This window comes from Poecilia latipinna, unplaced genomic scaffold (genome assembly GCF_001443285.1).
Source record: "Poecilia latipinna isolate Pla-1442-1.1 unplaced genomic scaffold, P_latipinna-1.0 Scaffold1188, whole genome shotgun sequence".
Lineage (NCBI taxonomy): Eukaryota > Metazoa > Chordata > Actinopteri > Cyprinodontiformes > Poeciliidae > Poecilia > Poecilia latipinna.
Window position 1 is genome coordinate 28,794 of NW_015113804.1, and position 15,568 is coordinate 44,361.

General features: G+C 37.5%; 2 protein-coding genes across 2 annotated transcripts in view; both read right to left on the bottom strand.

The window, feature by feature from the left end:
* Nucleotides 1–795: 795 nt before the first annotated feature.
* micall2a (mical-like 2a) lies at nucleotides 796–11,680 on the bottom strand. The gene is given in 17 exon segments (XM_015053632.1): nucleotides 796–1,964; nucleotides 2,050–2,096; nucleotides 2,182–2,296; nucleotides 2,793–2,866; nucleotides 3,016–3,118; nucleotides 5,596–5,719; nucleotides 5,890–5,954; nucleotides 6,095–6,199; nucleotides 7,027–7,214; nucleotides 7,650–7,710; nucleotides 8,571–8,755; nucleotides 8,833–9,324; nucleotides 9,405–9,535; nucleotides 9,615–9,781; nucleotides 9,881–10,022; nucleotides 11,040–11,088; nucleotides 11,252–11,680. Coding segments are annotated over 17 exon segments (2,271 nt in total). The 5' UTR covers nucleotides 11,395–11,680; the 3' UTR covers nucleotides 796–1,884.
* Nucleotides 11,681–14,549: 2,869 nt separating this feature from the next.
* LOC106960488 (retinal homeobox protein Rx1) overlaps nucleotides 14,550–15,568 on the bottom strand; it is a 5,629-nt gene continuing 4,610 nt past the window's right edge. The window contains exon 3 of the mRNA XM_015053616.1: nucleotides 14,550–15,455. Within this exon, the coding sequence (XP_014909102.1) occupies nucleotides 15,042–15,455 (414 nt within the window). The 3' untranslated portion in view covers nucleotides 14,550–15,041. The remainder of the gene's footprint in view (nucleotides 15,456–15,568) is intronic.

The window sequence follows — 15,568 nt, forward strand, 5'->3', positions numbered from 1 at the left end:
TCCAAATGTATTTTGTCAGTCCTAAAAATGTACAGGATTAACAATATAAAGATATGCTCAACAGTTGTAGAGATTCCACCTCAAACTGATTTTTACCACCCTTTCATAAAGATTAAGCACTTCATGGGTAATGGCATATTTTAATGAATGATGGCAGCCTGGACATGAGAGCTCACCTCAGAGGATTCCATTTCATCACACATTCACGGGATGAATTGTTTTACTTATGAATATTAATGTACCTCTAATTTGAGGCTGTTGTTAATGCTTGTCGCTAGGAGCTCGGCAAATCAGGTCCCCCATTCCTGTTAAAGCCGTGTATTAGACACCCCAACCACCAAACCCCACCCGACACTAAGCCCTCGCCTTTGATTCTTAATTGCAGAAGTGCAAGCATTCGCAGTAGATGGGGCGCAAAGCTTTAATTAACTCTAATATCACACATTCAGTCTTGACTGTCACCCACATCACGCGTGGCGTTTTTTTTTTTTTGTACCAATATCATCCCCAACTCTGCTCAGCTAGAAAGATTTTTGTTCCAAGTTTGTGATCACGATTTCATGCATCTCAAAATGAGAGAAGTTTTGTTAATTTACCGTCATCGGTTTATTGGATCCATTTTAACTTTGCTTTTAAAAAGGCTTCATTAAAAGCAAAACGTAATGCCATTTTCAAGTCGACGCTTAGCCTTCCATACGAGCGTCTCGTTTTTGCATCAAACCGCAAAACACTCTTAAAAAGGGATCACCTTAGTTTAATAATCTGGGTAAAAAGAAAAAAAAAAGTCACTATGCATAGCAGTGTTAGAAGGATTTTTATTGAATAGATTTCAAGTTTTAAATTATAATAAATAGAAAAGTGTACAGACGGTTTAATAGCACCTTCAGGGTGTAAAATTATAAAACATTTTCTCACAAACACAGCAAAAAGACATTTTCACAGATGAGCAACTCCACATGTCCTTTGAACATTTTAATAGCTCAGGTATGGAGCCATTCTGATGCAGATATCAGCAAAGAGTAATGTTTAATTAAACCTGGTTTCGAGATAAAATGCTTAATACAACCTATAGTTTGTAAGCCTTTTCCTCAGCCATGAGCTACAGCTCTGCCTAATCCTCTTTCACATAATGTTATTGCATCAGCACAGCTGAACACTTTTTGTGGCATTTATAAAATTAGCAAAGAAATTAACTGTCTGTACTGTGGCAAATTGGATTTCCCCAAGTTCTTGCCTTGTGATACTGCATACCCAGGCTGCCACCTACAGTACAGCGGGAGATGAGCCACAGCCTGCAGCAGCTCAACATGTGTGGCTCCAGACACATCCGAAGTTAATGAGGAAGACCTTCAATATCCTTTTGGTAAATTAGTTAAAATCCATTATTAAATAAATACTTAAATAATTCAATTTTGGACCAAGACTTTTGAAGGACCGTGCACATAAAAGAGCAGCCAGACTTTCTCTGTATTTTAGACTTTAAAATGTTGGTCACAACCTAAAATACAGGATAGTGTTTAACTAAATGCAATATTTATTTTTTTTAATTACACATCAAATTCTAGTTAGAATATCAATTTCATACTTTTCTAACACAAATGTGTAAATTGTGGGAGTCTTTGTGTGCAGTGTTCTGGTAGAATATACTTTTTTTTTTTTAAACAAAGCTTAAAACAACATTTTAACAGTGAAGCAATGTGTGAGAAAAATCCTGGAAGGAAAAAACAAAGCCATCTTAAAAATAAAAAAAAGAACTGCATGTGAATTTTGAACCAACATTTAACATGTCAACCACTGCTCAATTTTTAATTCATTTCAGTTTTATAAACATGACTTTTGTTTAGAAGAATGTTATAAAAGTTACACATAATATTCTCTCGATCATCATTCAACCCGTCTTTTACTTCTTCGCTTGAAGATTTTTGAGATGGAGGATTTCCTTTTAGTTTTGCTTTTCTTCACTCCTGTTCTCCCCAGGAAAAAAATAAATTAAATGGCTTATTAAGGTGTCTTGGAAAAACAGTATTTTTTTTATGGTTAAGTGCTTACCAAGATCTTGCATCATCTTATTCAACTGTTTGTCCTCTTCCACTTCCCTGATGAAAAAATAAATATAAGCTCCAGATAAACCTACAAAATGCATTTGACAAATTCTTAAAAGTACTTCTAAACATTCATTACCTCAACCTGTCTTCGTCAAGCACCTCCACAATCGCATTTCTACCATCAACAATCTCCATCAGTTGCTGCAGCAGCTTCCTCTCCCTGTGTTGCTCGTCTCTCGACTTCAAGTGATCTGTGATTGGATTATATAGACGACGGTCGTGATTCTCATCTTGTTGTGAGGTGTGTCCAGACTCAAACTGGACATTAGTTGACATTTTCACATCGTGTTTGCCTGCATGGAAAAGAGCTCTCCATGCCTTCAGTTTATGTTGCAAACTAGAAATATTTCCCATAGCCCAAGCATGCATTTAGTGTATTCTTTATATCTCAAATTCCACAGCCAACTCTTTCAAAATATATTGTATGGTAAATATTTACTATTCATTTATTTTTAAAACCAAGAAATCAGTAAGACAAGAGAAAACGTGTGTATACATAAACAAAAATGAGCTTGCCACTACTTTTCTGTTTGAAAAGGAGTTCCTACTTTTAAACAGGAACACTATCAAATATCAGAGCAGTGTGCCCACAGCTTATGGCGACTGGTGATCAAAGCGTCTCATAATTGGGACAAAGGCCTGTCTGGGTGGGAAGCAGGTTAAAAATATTGGTGATCCTAGTTCTACCTGGCTTTTCCAGCAGCCGCCGAAGTTCTCCCTCCACTCCTGGCTGCTGTTGCTCCAGCTCCTGAGTCCTGGCTCTGCAGTGAAATGTTTGTTAAGCTGCCAGACATCTTAAATTATGTGGTTTGGTTACAGATCACAAGTCTGTGGTATTTTTAGCTTTGAAACAAGTTCACATGTATATCCACACACACACTTAAAAATGCATCTATAAAGTATTACTCACAGGTAAACAAGCTCAGATTCCTTCCTGATGTACATCTGTTTTTTGCGAATGAGGTTAAACCAGTCTACCATCAGTGGATCCATTAATATGTCCCCTTCTCCCTCTGCAAACAGATTGATGTACAAGTTGCATTTCAGAAGATATTAGTATTCTGGAATTAGTAGTTGTATTACCAATATGTACACAGCAATAAGGGGCAGTTCATTTAAATTCATAAAAATTTTAGTCAAAGCTTCAAGTGAGTTTTTTTTTTTTCTTTTTACATGCAACTCATCCGTTCTGTTTGGCTGACACAAGTCAACAGATCTCATTTAAATGTGTCCAGCTGGAGTAAAGGAAATCATGCAGGGACAAATTAAGCATTTATGTACATCTTCAGAACTGTGCATCTTGCAGATGAACAATGACGACGCAAAGATTCATGTGAATAAATTAAAAAATGAGCACAAAGAATATATATATATATATATATATATATATATTATAAAGGTGATTAACTTGTTTTGACCAGATCATTTACAGGATAGATTTCTGTGAATTTTAAGTTTGGGACAGAAGTGCTTCACCTTTTGGGATGGAGTTAAAGATGTAAGTCTAATAGTCACTTTTTTGCAATTTTAGTATTAAACATGTGTTGCACATAATGCAAAACATTTTTTTCTGCAAAACTAATTGTAATTACTTCCGTGTAAAACATAAGTGCTTAACTTTCTTATTTAATCTGAACACTGAGCATCACAAGCTGCTCTAAAATGTTCAGTTCTAACAGTCCATTATACCGTTTCAATCAAGCAGGAGTGCATTGAGATCAGGGGAGAAATTTCCAAAATGAAGCTCAGATTTGATTTTGATCACCAACTTAAGATATTTGAAAAAAATAAAAAATAATGAACTGATCTGTTTAAATATTTATAAAAGACTGGAAGACAGAGATTAAGAGAGACTTATGGAAATCAACATGAGTTAAAGGCCATTACAGAGCCCCCTGCAATGGTCTTGAGAGGTACAATACTTTTCAATAATAGCTTCATCTTGCCAGCCTGATGATGCAGTCATGGTGAGGAGATTTTTTTTTAGAGTTTGAGCTGAACTCTTACATTTTGTTCATCTTTGTTTTAATGAAGAATGACATTGTAGAATCTGTGCCATGTGGTTTTTCCCACACTTGAGATTAAAATTAAACCAGTTAAAAATCCGATTAAAGATCAGGTCATTTATAGGTCAGAGCCTTAAGGACTGACTGCAGTTGAACTGGTAGATTAAACAAAATGTACTCTGTCCCCGCAAAAGAGGTACTTGTCTTGACCCAGAATACATTTGTTTAGTCAATGGTTCCTATGCACTTTGAGAATTCCAGTTTGACTAATTTGATACTCAGTCCCAAACCTAGTTAAGGTTTTTCTATTGAAATCAACCTTAAAACCAGAAAATGAATATAAATACAAGTTGACAGAGATGACCGATAGTCTAGAAATACCCTTACAAACCCGACAGCAGCCTTCCAACATGCTCACAATTCTAATGTCCAAATATATAAAGAGGGGCACAAATTATATTAAAAGAAGAAAAAAAATACAAATAGTTAAAGTAACACACTGTCTTTATATCAAATGGTAACCATAATTGCAATCACTGTGCACAAAATCGCAATGGACTGCTTGGACAAGATTTTGTATGATACCAGACATTAGTGGTCAGACATTCACACTTTGTAAAGCTTTTTGGACCAGCTGGATGGACTCTGCTGCCAATAGGTCACACCTGATGCAGTGTCCAGGCAGTTAGAACTCATAACTCACACAAAAACCTACAATTCAGCATAAAACATAAGATGGTGCTGTAATTAGGGATTACCTACAACCAAATACATTTTGTCACCTCCTGAATGACGCACAAAAGTGTATGATCCTTTGTGCATCAAATCCCAATATGCATTAGTCATAGAGAGTTTATACGGCTAGAAAGTTTAATATTTTAATGTTGCAATACCCCAGTCATGTTGACCTTGAGCAAAGCAATCAGGTCCCCCCCACTCCCACAACCACAAAGGAGAGACTGCATCTCTGTGGGCTGGCTGTGCCTCTCACCTCATTTGGCAGCAATAACTGTAATAGAGATGGCAGGTAATTTACCCTGCAGACAGTGAGTGAATGTGTGAGGCAATCGGGGCACAACTCTGACATCCCCCCGGGATTCAGAAGTCCATACAAATGTAAAATATATTTGGGTGTATATCATTTGCTGCAAATAAGCGAGTGGTGGCCACTGAGTGGACAGTGGATTATTCACCTCCAAGACCAATGCATGTCTGACCAGAAGACATGAAAAGTGAAGCTCATCTTAAATGCCAGCGTAAAAACATTAGATAACAGCAGGAACATAAAGGACAGAGAGATACAGAGCTGAGTGCCAATTATTGGATGCAATTAATGAACATTTTAGCAAAGTTTCTTTAATAGAAAACACAAATGGCATCTGCTAAAAGAATCCAACACCGAAAGTGTCTGAGCAGAAAGCAGAAATTATTCTTCTACAAAAGCAAGTGCAATAAGTGTCAGTTTTTGGAAAAGGCTAACCAACCTTCCTCATAGCTGCGGAGCTGCTTTTCCAGCTCAACGCCCTCCCTCTCCAGCTGAACCAGGTTCATCTCAATATCATCCAGCTCCTTCTCAATTTGCTCTACCGGAATGTGATGAAACATCCACTGATTGGGGAGAAAAAAAAAAGAAAAAGAAAAAAAGGCAGGATTATTTTAATTATAAATTTTTACTCTTAACCTAAAGAAGCTCTGCAATTTTTCACCAAGAATGTAATGAAAGCATATTTGCGTTAGTGTTAATTAATCTCTTAAGATACTTAATGGAGGAAACTTACAGAGGGTGACCTCATTTCAGTCCTGAAGGCGGCGTTGGGTGACAAATACTTTCCCTTTTTAGCAGCTAAGAGGTAGATAAAACGGGATTAGATGGTCCTTTCATGCCAGCTTTTCAGACAGCATTGTCAAAATTGACTTACAAAAAACTCAAGATCTACACACTGTCTGGCTTTGATCATTTTTTAAAAGCAAGTGGAAACCAACCTGAAGGATTCTCGAGAATGTCTAAAGCAGTTGTTGAATTAATAGATTCCACAGCTGGAGGTCTGAGTGGGGATTTCACAGGTGAGCAACTACCTTGTTTTAAGCCTAAGAAGAGGAACAGGAGGTTTTACACATCTTAGATTGGCAGTTCAGAAGTTCAGCCTGCAATAGATTCATCGCAGTAACATTTGCATCTGCCTACGCCCATGATGGAAAAGATGTTCCTCTTTTATCACTCTTCAGTTCACGCCACTGGTTGAAACTACAAGTCATCTGGCAACATTAGGAAAGTTTGAGTAGAGGTTTGCGTTTCCCTAATGAAAATCTGATCTTCTGCCTTTAATGTAGCCGTTTTAATATTTATTCTGTATTATTTTTACTTGCAACTTAAAGTTACATTAGACTGATTATGCAAAAGAATTTAACCTTTTTATGTTCTGACATGGCTCATAAGACCCACTTTGATTTCAGAGGTGCTAGACAAGAAATACCGACCATGTACAATAGAGTGCATTGCCTGTTAGAAAAATGTTACTTTTTTCCCCTCCAATTTGCATGTGATAATGGGATAAAATCCCACATCAGATCTGAGGCAATGTACAGAAGTGTATCTGAATGTAGACTTGTGATACAATAAAAAAGAAAAAGAAAAAAAAAAGTCAATTCATCACAGTAGCTTTGACTCAATGAAGCTGTGCATTGAAATCAATTACATTTGAACTGAACTGTATGTAAATGGATACAAACCACAATTGTGTCAGACTGGAATGAATGCGACAAATTTGAATCAGGCAAAATAATCAAAGTGCCTCAAAGTGACATCAATTGTGAATTGGAACTACATAAACAAAACAAAAAAATCTAAAATATATCAAAAACACAAAATGTTTTACATTTGCTTGATGCAATCATTATTCAAACAAAAGTCTCACCGACGCCTTCACAGATAGGCAGGGGTTTCCTGGGATTGACTTCCTTTACGCACATGGGTTCAGACAGACGAAGGGCAACTGGAGGTAGTGCAGGTGTCTGACCTGTGGGAGGCCTTGTTGGACTAATGGGAACATTACATGAAGTTGTGGTTGTGTAGCAAAGTGAAGGATGTTCAGGTTGACAAGCTCTACAGAAGAGAAACAGTAAAAAAATAAATAAATAAAACAGTTCAACAAAATCCAAAAAAAAAACAACATCAAATGCTTTAAAGTTTTTAAAGAATGAAAAACAGATTAGACTGCCTCACCTTGTATTTTGTAATGTTAAAATGATGTAAAGAGTGATGAAACATTGAACAGAGAGGTTAAAATTAAGAGTTAGCGTAGAGACAGTCAGGCCAGGCACTCCTTGGGGCTTGTTAAGATGGGAGACAGAGCGAGCGGCTGAACTCTGAGCCAGTCAACAACAAGAGGAATGGAGGAAATTCGGCGAGTCTGCATTCTAGAGAGTGGATAAGCTGAGAGGTCAGACACGTACATTCTTCCAAGACTTAATGCGACCCTTGGACTTGTGTCTGAACTAATTGGCATTAGTGAATATTAATATACTTGCAAACACGTACTTTAATCCTTGCTCAGCTTTCACTGGTGTGAGATTTGTTTGCCACTCCTGGTAGACGGGACCTGTAGAAACAATGAGGGGGGACAAAGAAAAAAAAAGAAAAAAAAATTAAAAAGCAAACATGTCATTAAAACAGCCCATCTGCATGGTCAGTAGTAAACTGTTTTTGAAAACAATAAAATAAAATAAAAACTGTAGCATAGTGTCATCTGCAGGCAGCACTACAAATTACAACTAACATAAGACCTGCCACACACTTCTACTACATGTGCAATTAAAAAAAAAAAAAAGAATGATTTAGCATATCGCGTTCTGAGCCACCAGACCTCAAGTATCATATTAAGTATAACTCAAAAATGTTGACTATTGCCATCATTTCATATCTTTCTTTGAAACAGTCATGCTTGCAGTGACTTTGTTTCGTTTCCCCCACAGCAGCTAGTGTCTTGAAATCTCACTCAGGAGACGGACAAATCATCTTTGTGTACACGTAAAAATTCCCCCAAAGAGAGCAAAACCACATTTTGTAATTTGCAGGATTCTCAAGGCACATATAACTAAGCAGGTAATTTAAGTTCAAAAGACTTGACACTGTTAAATAAATAAATATTAAACAGCTCTGATAGCATTCACAATTAAATCCAACAATCATGCAGCAGTCTTCAAACCCACTGACAACTATTCACATGCATCCATCCCAGGAGAATGACAGTTCAATAAAAGTTCATTAGTTTGAGACAGAAATGTCAGCTAAAAGCCTGCCAAATGCTCTGGCTGTGTAAAATGGGGCAGCAATGACAAAAGAGCTTTGTTTTCTATAAATGTCTGAGGCAGACAGAAAGAATGAGGCTGAGGTGGGGGTGTTGGCAACATGTCAAATAGTGGATCAAGAACAAGTGAACTGAAATTGCATGGAGCGTACCTTTGGCCGTCGTGTGTACCGCTGTTGGCCTGGTGTTGTCCTTGTTGATAGTCTTCAGACATTGTGATTCCTCGTTGTTTGCTTGGCTGGTACCGGTTTGTCTTTCCCGGTTCCCTGCTGTGTCTTGGTTGCCTTTATTCTTCCTCAAACCAGGGAAGTCTTTTGAAACTGGGTCAACGCAAAATCTACAAAGGAAAGAAAGTCCTCGCAATCAAATAAAGTCCACATTCAGAGAAACGGACTTTATTGTAGCGATACTTGCCGACTTTCTGCAGATCTGATGGTGAACAGGTTCTTGTTGTTATTGTTGCAGTTTCCCCCACCTGGTTCCTTTCCGATCGTCTGCCTAGCCTCGTTTCCGTCACCAGAACTCAGAGGGACCTTTGGATTTCCCGAGGACATGATGGCCTTCCCATTTCCAGGTGAAGATCCTGCAACTTGCGGCACAGTTTGGAAAAACCTCTGCCGGGCTGCCTGAGTCTTCTGGGCTGAGGCTGTCCAAGACTGGGAATTTGGAGCAGGACTTAATGACTTTGGCAAAGCATTGATTGGGGCTGATAGCACAGAGGATACAGTTGGTGGCGTCAGAAGAGTCTTCGCAGCACAGTTTGGTGGCACAGCTGAATAGCGTGATCCAGTTGCGTTCAAGAGGCAGGTTTTGGAACTGTTCTGATGGGTGTTACAGACAAACATGCCTGGACTCTTCCCAGGTTTGTAACTTCCTGTATGAAGTACGCAGGAGCACTCAGTGCACCTAAGGAAAGTTAGCATTTATGTTACAAATGGAAAAATGAAATATTACAAAAAACATTCCCGATAATAGACTTCCCTTACTTGAAACAGCTTCTGTGGTAGAGTTTTCCTTCTACAAAGTGTCTCTGCACCAGATGGACGTGACTCTTGCATGCGACACATTTGCTGTTAAGAGTTCCAGTCTTATTTACATTGTCAGCCAAAACCATCCTCTGGGGGGAGAAAAAAAAACTAAAATGAAAAAACTTAATCTACTGATTGATAATTAATTAAAAGACAAACAAAGCTAACCTCAGCAGCAGCTCCATCCACCTTTGGTGATTTGCGAGCAGCGACAGTGGAAGATAAACAGTTCTCCGCGCCAGATTTAGACTCCAACATTTTGGCGACCACTGGTTGATTCTTCTTCTCTGATGGCTCTTCTTTGGAGCCCTCTGCTGGCCTTTTGACAAGTTACACTTTATTAAAGAGAAAGACACACTCCAACAAATGATATATATGACCAATGTTTGACATTTTTTTATGGAACAAAGAATTTCCAAGGAAAAGATACTCACTAGGAGGTCGTCCTTTGAAGTAGTTGTAGTACTGAGACACATAAGTTAGAATGCTCAGCCTGTCAGGGATCTTTAAAGCCACCATGTCTTCAGCATCCAACAAAGCTGGAATGCCCAACTTCTCTTCTGCAACTTGAAAGGCCTTAAGAAAATAAATGTTGCAAAAGTAATGTACGAGCCAGTCCAGCCACACAACACAAAAACAGATATCCTAACAATGAATAATTATTTCAGTAACTTCTTGTACATACAATAATGTAACTTTAAATAGAGTGGGAGCATTCAGTACTAAGGTTCAGAAAGGTTAAAAAAAAAATGGATGATGAATAATGAATGCAACTTCCTGCCAGCTTGTGGGGAATTGTACCAGGGCATTGTTCATTTATCAGTCTAGACGCACCTCCTTTGGTAACAATTAAAGCAGGCAAAGCTACCTTTACCACATGCTACCAACACATTTTTTACTCAAGATTAAAAAAAAAAAAAAAACACCATAAGTAACATGATACTGTTCATGAAATATAGAGGAGTGTAAATTACTTCACTCATGTTTCAGCACAGGGGGCATTAACAGAATTTTAAAACTTAGCCTAATCAAACATTCTACTCCCTGGCCTCAAATTGGTTTGTCTTGTGACACTGAAGAGTACAGAGAGATCCATCATGATGTGGATCGAATAGCAGATGACAGCAAGCTTCATTCAAAATGAATAGGCTGGACAGCCATTCCCCTGAGATCAGTTTTTTTTTTTTTTTGCTGACTGTCAGGATCATCCAGGACAACAAGGAAGTAATACAAAGAGTAGTACTCTGCAGGAGACCCAACTCTCAGAGGAAGCCGCTATGATGGCAGAGGACTAAATAAACAACCTTTCTGCTTATATCACCTGGAGGTTAGCCAAATAAATGAGCTTAAATATATAAATGCAGGAAAATCTGAAGTGAAAATGTAGACTGTGCCATTAAAAATGTACATGCAGCTAAATATTAAACGAGCAACAGAAATGCCTGGGACAGAACAAATATTGCCCACTGCTGCCTGTGCAGTCATGCATCTGGTTTGAATAAAAATGTGCGTTTTGGAACACATCCCAGGTTTGCTTCAGTTTAAAATTTGCTTCATTTTGTAAACTAAATGTTCAACAACCTCACGTCTTACCAGTCTATTGTTCTCAAACACATCCTCCTTTTTTAGTGAGTCATAATCTCTGAGAGGGGGGGGAAAAAAACAACAAAAAATGAATTACAGAGGTAACAGATGTGAAAACTTAATTAAAACTAGTAAAGATATTTTCTTAAACGTTTCATCAGTTGTTGAGGGTAGCAGAACGACTTTGTTCAAGACAAATCTGACACATTTTAAATACTTACATGAGATCCGGTCTGTATTTGTGTATAAGAGCACAAAACGCCAGTCCGTTCCTGAATGAAGTCGTCATGTTAGTGACGGCAACATCTCTGTAACCATCACACTGAATTTTACACCACTGCTCCAGCGCCTTGATGGCCGCCATGCTTCCAGCGACGCGGTTCCCTGAGACTCAGAGCGGACTAAACCGGCGGAGCTTTTGAGCGTTTGTGGTGGAGGCAAAGGAAAGGGGAGTTAAAAAAAACAAAACAAAGTTTCCCTGCTCGGAGGTTTGACCGTGAACTGTGCCGCTGCAGCTGCGTCCTGTTTCCTTCGCTTTTGCTCTGACTAGCCGCTGACTCTCCGGGAAGAGTTTCTGCTGCTGGTGGTGTGGGTTTCTCAGCTCATTACACTAATTGGCATAGGCATGGTAGTCCGTCATTCACAGCAGCTGATTAAAACTCGCCCTTAAATGGGCTTAAAAAAAAACACACACACAAAAAAAACAACGTTCTATTAATGATTTACGTACTTTTTCGCGTAACTGCTGAATGTTTTAATGTATGTAATTGACTTTGTTCAACCTAAAACCAACACTAAGCGGAGCAGACATTAATTAATATCATGTTCGCAGCATTGCTGGAGTTCATTAGATTGGAATTTCAAAATTTAGGGGTTGTTAAAATTTCTGACAGTCTTATTATTGGAAAGATGCTTCGTCTTCTGAGACGAGACAAGGCAACGTATTCATATTTAGAATAATGTATTGTAGTTTACAGGAAAGTAAAGGAACAAAAACACATAAATAGCAAGAAGTACATCAACTGAATCAGAAAATGTTCAGCATCTTATGAAAAAGGAAAATGTAAAATACATCTTGTAAGCCACTTATTCATCTTTTATGAAAGTAATTAGCCTATTCTGTTGTAAACAATAATGCTTTAATTCCTGTTTTAGAGAAGGCAACAAATTGTATGCTAATACAGGCTTTCTCAGAGGTTTTCTCGTCGCCATGGACACATTTCGTGATTAGGGATTGTGCATAGATATTCAGTAAAAGTAGCCCCAAGAATGGAGCCTTGTGGAACTCCACACATGTTCTTTGCTTGCATGATTTATAATTGCCAAATGGCACAAACTACTCACCGTAAGAGCTAAACCAAGCCCACATAATTTGGGTCAAATATGAGAAAATTCACATTTGTGTGACCAAATATTGTATAGGTAATGATAATTCAGATTAGTTGCTACCAGATCAGTTCACAAGTTTTAATTCTTTACGACAAATTGATCTGTTTGTTTGCTCATCAGAGCAAAACATTTCATTTTCATAAAGATTAAACTGATTTTTCTGTTTTTTATTTTATTTTATTTGTTGCATAGAGATTGTGGAGTTATATATTCACCATTACTGTACTTGTCAAGTAGGTTAGCATTTTACAACTAGTCCAGCTGTTCTTGCACCTCTTCATGTATTATCATATCCTAAACTGCATAAATAAGGAAAAACAATGCTTATATTATAACATTATAGAGGATATAAAAAAGGCTAGAATAGGGGCAGATTCATCCCACATTAACATGGAAAAAAAAAAAAAAAGCTGGATCTAACCTATTTAGAAAAGCAAAATTTGACCCACTGATCTTGTCAGACAGAGTTCAAACCTCTGACTCAGGGAATATAATTAGTGTGAGACCAGAGCTTAATTTGAGTCTATAAAATGTGAGTAACCCATACTGACCTCATTCACTCAAAAACTGTCACTACTATAAGTTATCGTCTATTGTACCACATTTAGACAACGGCTGGTAAAGCAGTTTTACATTGCCAAGAAATATATAACCTACTTGATTTTGTAAATTTATTTTAAGTGAATGTAAATATTGCAGGTGGATCTAAACCACTCCATCTCTCCTGCTTGTGGGAGCGTCTTAATGCCCAGAAGGGGGCAGTATCTCACTGCACTGTGTGAGGACTCTCCTAAAGATGACTCTTTAAAGAAGATTCAAACTAGAATCATCAGAAGAAGTGCCTTTTTTTCTTGCTTATCCTTTTATCCTATCTAGAGTATGACTTAAAAAAAAGGTTTAATACTGGTGAAATTCTGAGATCCAGTCTGTGATTCTGAAGACAAATAATTGCAGTTTGGTATTTATTTAAGGGTAAAATCAGACTTATCCTCTGTAGTTTTATAGGTGTTTTTGGAAAGTGTGGAATTAACAATAAGGACAAGAATAAAAACCTAATTGCTTAGCAGCTCCTGGAATAGTCAAGAGTCGTCTGTGGAATTTATCTGTTCAATAGGACCAGGATTCATGATTTCATTTTTTAGCTGTTTCCGCCTTTTCCTGACAGGACTGTGTTCTTACATGCAGACATCCTGGCTGCAACCTAAGAGGTCAGGGGTGTCATAAGTGAACTCATTTAGAAATCACTTGACTGTATCCCATTTTTTGCATTGCCCTTATGTTAGCATTTGTCATTTGTCATTGTTATCTGATAGAGCTTCAGCACAGTGGAGCGTTCCATTAACATACCATCAATCACATTTAAGATGTGCTGAAAACTGCATTCGGAGACAAGAGTGCAAATAAAATGACCAGATTTTAAATAAAGTGGAGAACTTCTAACCTCCTTCAACAGATGCAATTGTGATATTACACTGAAAATACAAACTGAAAGAAATCAGTGGTCCCATGACGAAAGGCCGGCGGGTGTAGTGGGGGTCGGTTTATGTTTTGTGCCCCTTATGTTTACCTATGGTGCCCGCTGAACACTCTCTCTACACGCACGCAAACACACCCCACCACTAACAAGATATTTCTTTTCAAATGTTAAAGAAAAAAGATTAAGTAATTGGAGATTTTTTTATAACTATTGTGAGTTTTTTGTCCTTCACAAGTTAATAAAAATAAATAAATAACAAGTTAACACAACTCAAATTCATTTTGTGAGTTTTGGTTTTGGTGAGCCAAACAAAGCTTTTTATTGGTTCCAATCAGTCTAACGCTTCAGTTTTAACGCTGATTTTGTCCAGCGTTAAAACTGAACAAAATTTGCACTCTTTTTACATTTTTTTTATTATTTTGGTTGACTTTAGGTCCATTTAACATTTTTTTTTTTCTGGGAGAATAACATAAATCTCAAAATTTTGTTTTGTTCTCAATAAATGTACCAAATGGAAAGAAAAGAATCAAAGAATTTTAATTGTTCTACTCCTTTTACCTTTGTGAGTATTATTGTCACATTATTTCTTCATCACAAGCGTGCGTGTGCAGGAACCTCCACACTAAATGTAAGAATTAAAACTACACAAATCTGGGTTGCTTTGCATTTTTAATGGAGTTAGTCGTCAAATGCAAAATAATTAAAAACTATCTTATTTGGCGATTAATTATAGGGAGTTAAAATGTATACTTTATTCATTATCATTCAATGTGTTTTTAGGAAATGAATGTCAAAAGAAGAATTTTAACAAGAAAATATGGATACATTCAAATCTTTCTGAGCAAAAATATACTTATTTTATAAGTTATTTTTAGTATAAATTTATGCACAAAGTTAATAAAGGTTAAATGCATTTTTTACATGAATTAAGAGTAAAAAAAGAAAATAAAATTTAAACATGTTGTATGATAAAATATCTGATAAGTAATGATTTCGTAGAAATTATACATTAAATATAAGCTATTTAGTCAATGGTCTGTTATTTAAGGCAAAGTGACGACATGTTTGCCAAGAAGTTCAAAAAGTTCAGTACACTGATGGTGTCCAGAGTTTTTTTTCTGTATAAACAGGAAGAAGGAACATTGTTAGTCACTGGGAATGACATCGGTTTCCTGTGTTTGTGCCTGTAAGTCACTGCCTGACATGTTTACAGTGTTATGGATCTCGGCCTCATGCTCTCTGGCTTTGGCCCGCAGCTTGGCGATGCTGCAGGAGCGGAGCTCCTCTGAGCTGTGCCCCTCCGGCCTCTCCCACTTCCCCAACCTCAGGGTCACGGGCTGCTTCCGTACGCTCGGCACAGAAGCCGGCGCTTTTGTCCATGGGTAGATCTCTCCTTCCTGTTGTCTCTCCCAAGCCTCGCTGCTGCAACTTTCTGTCTGCGTGAGGTCTGGGCTTCTCCGCTCACTTATGCCGTCGTCTCCTTTCGTGAGAGGCCGAGCGAGCTGGCTCTGGATTTTTAACTGCCGCCTCATCTTGGCTCGACGGTTTTGAAACCAAACCTTTAAAGCAAATGAAAGAAAATATATGAGCAGACATGAGATGTTTTTTTTTTTTTTTTTTTTTTTTTTTTAAAAACTTTTAATTTTTCAATTTTTTTTTTTTAAAAAAAATT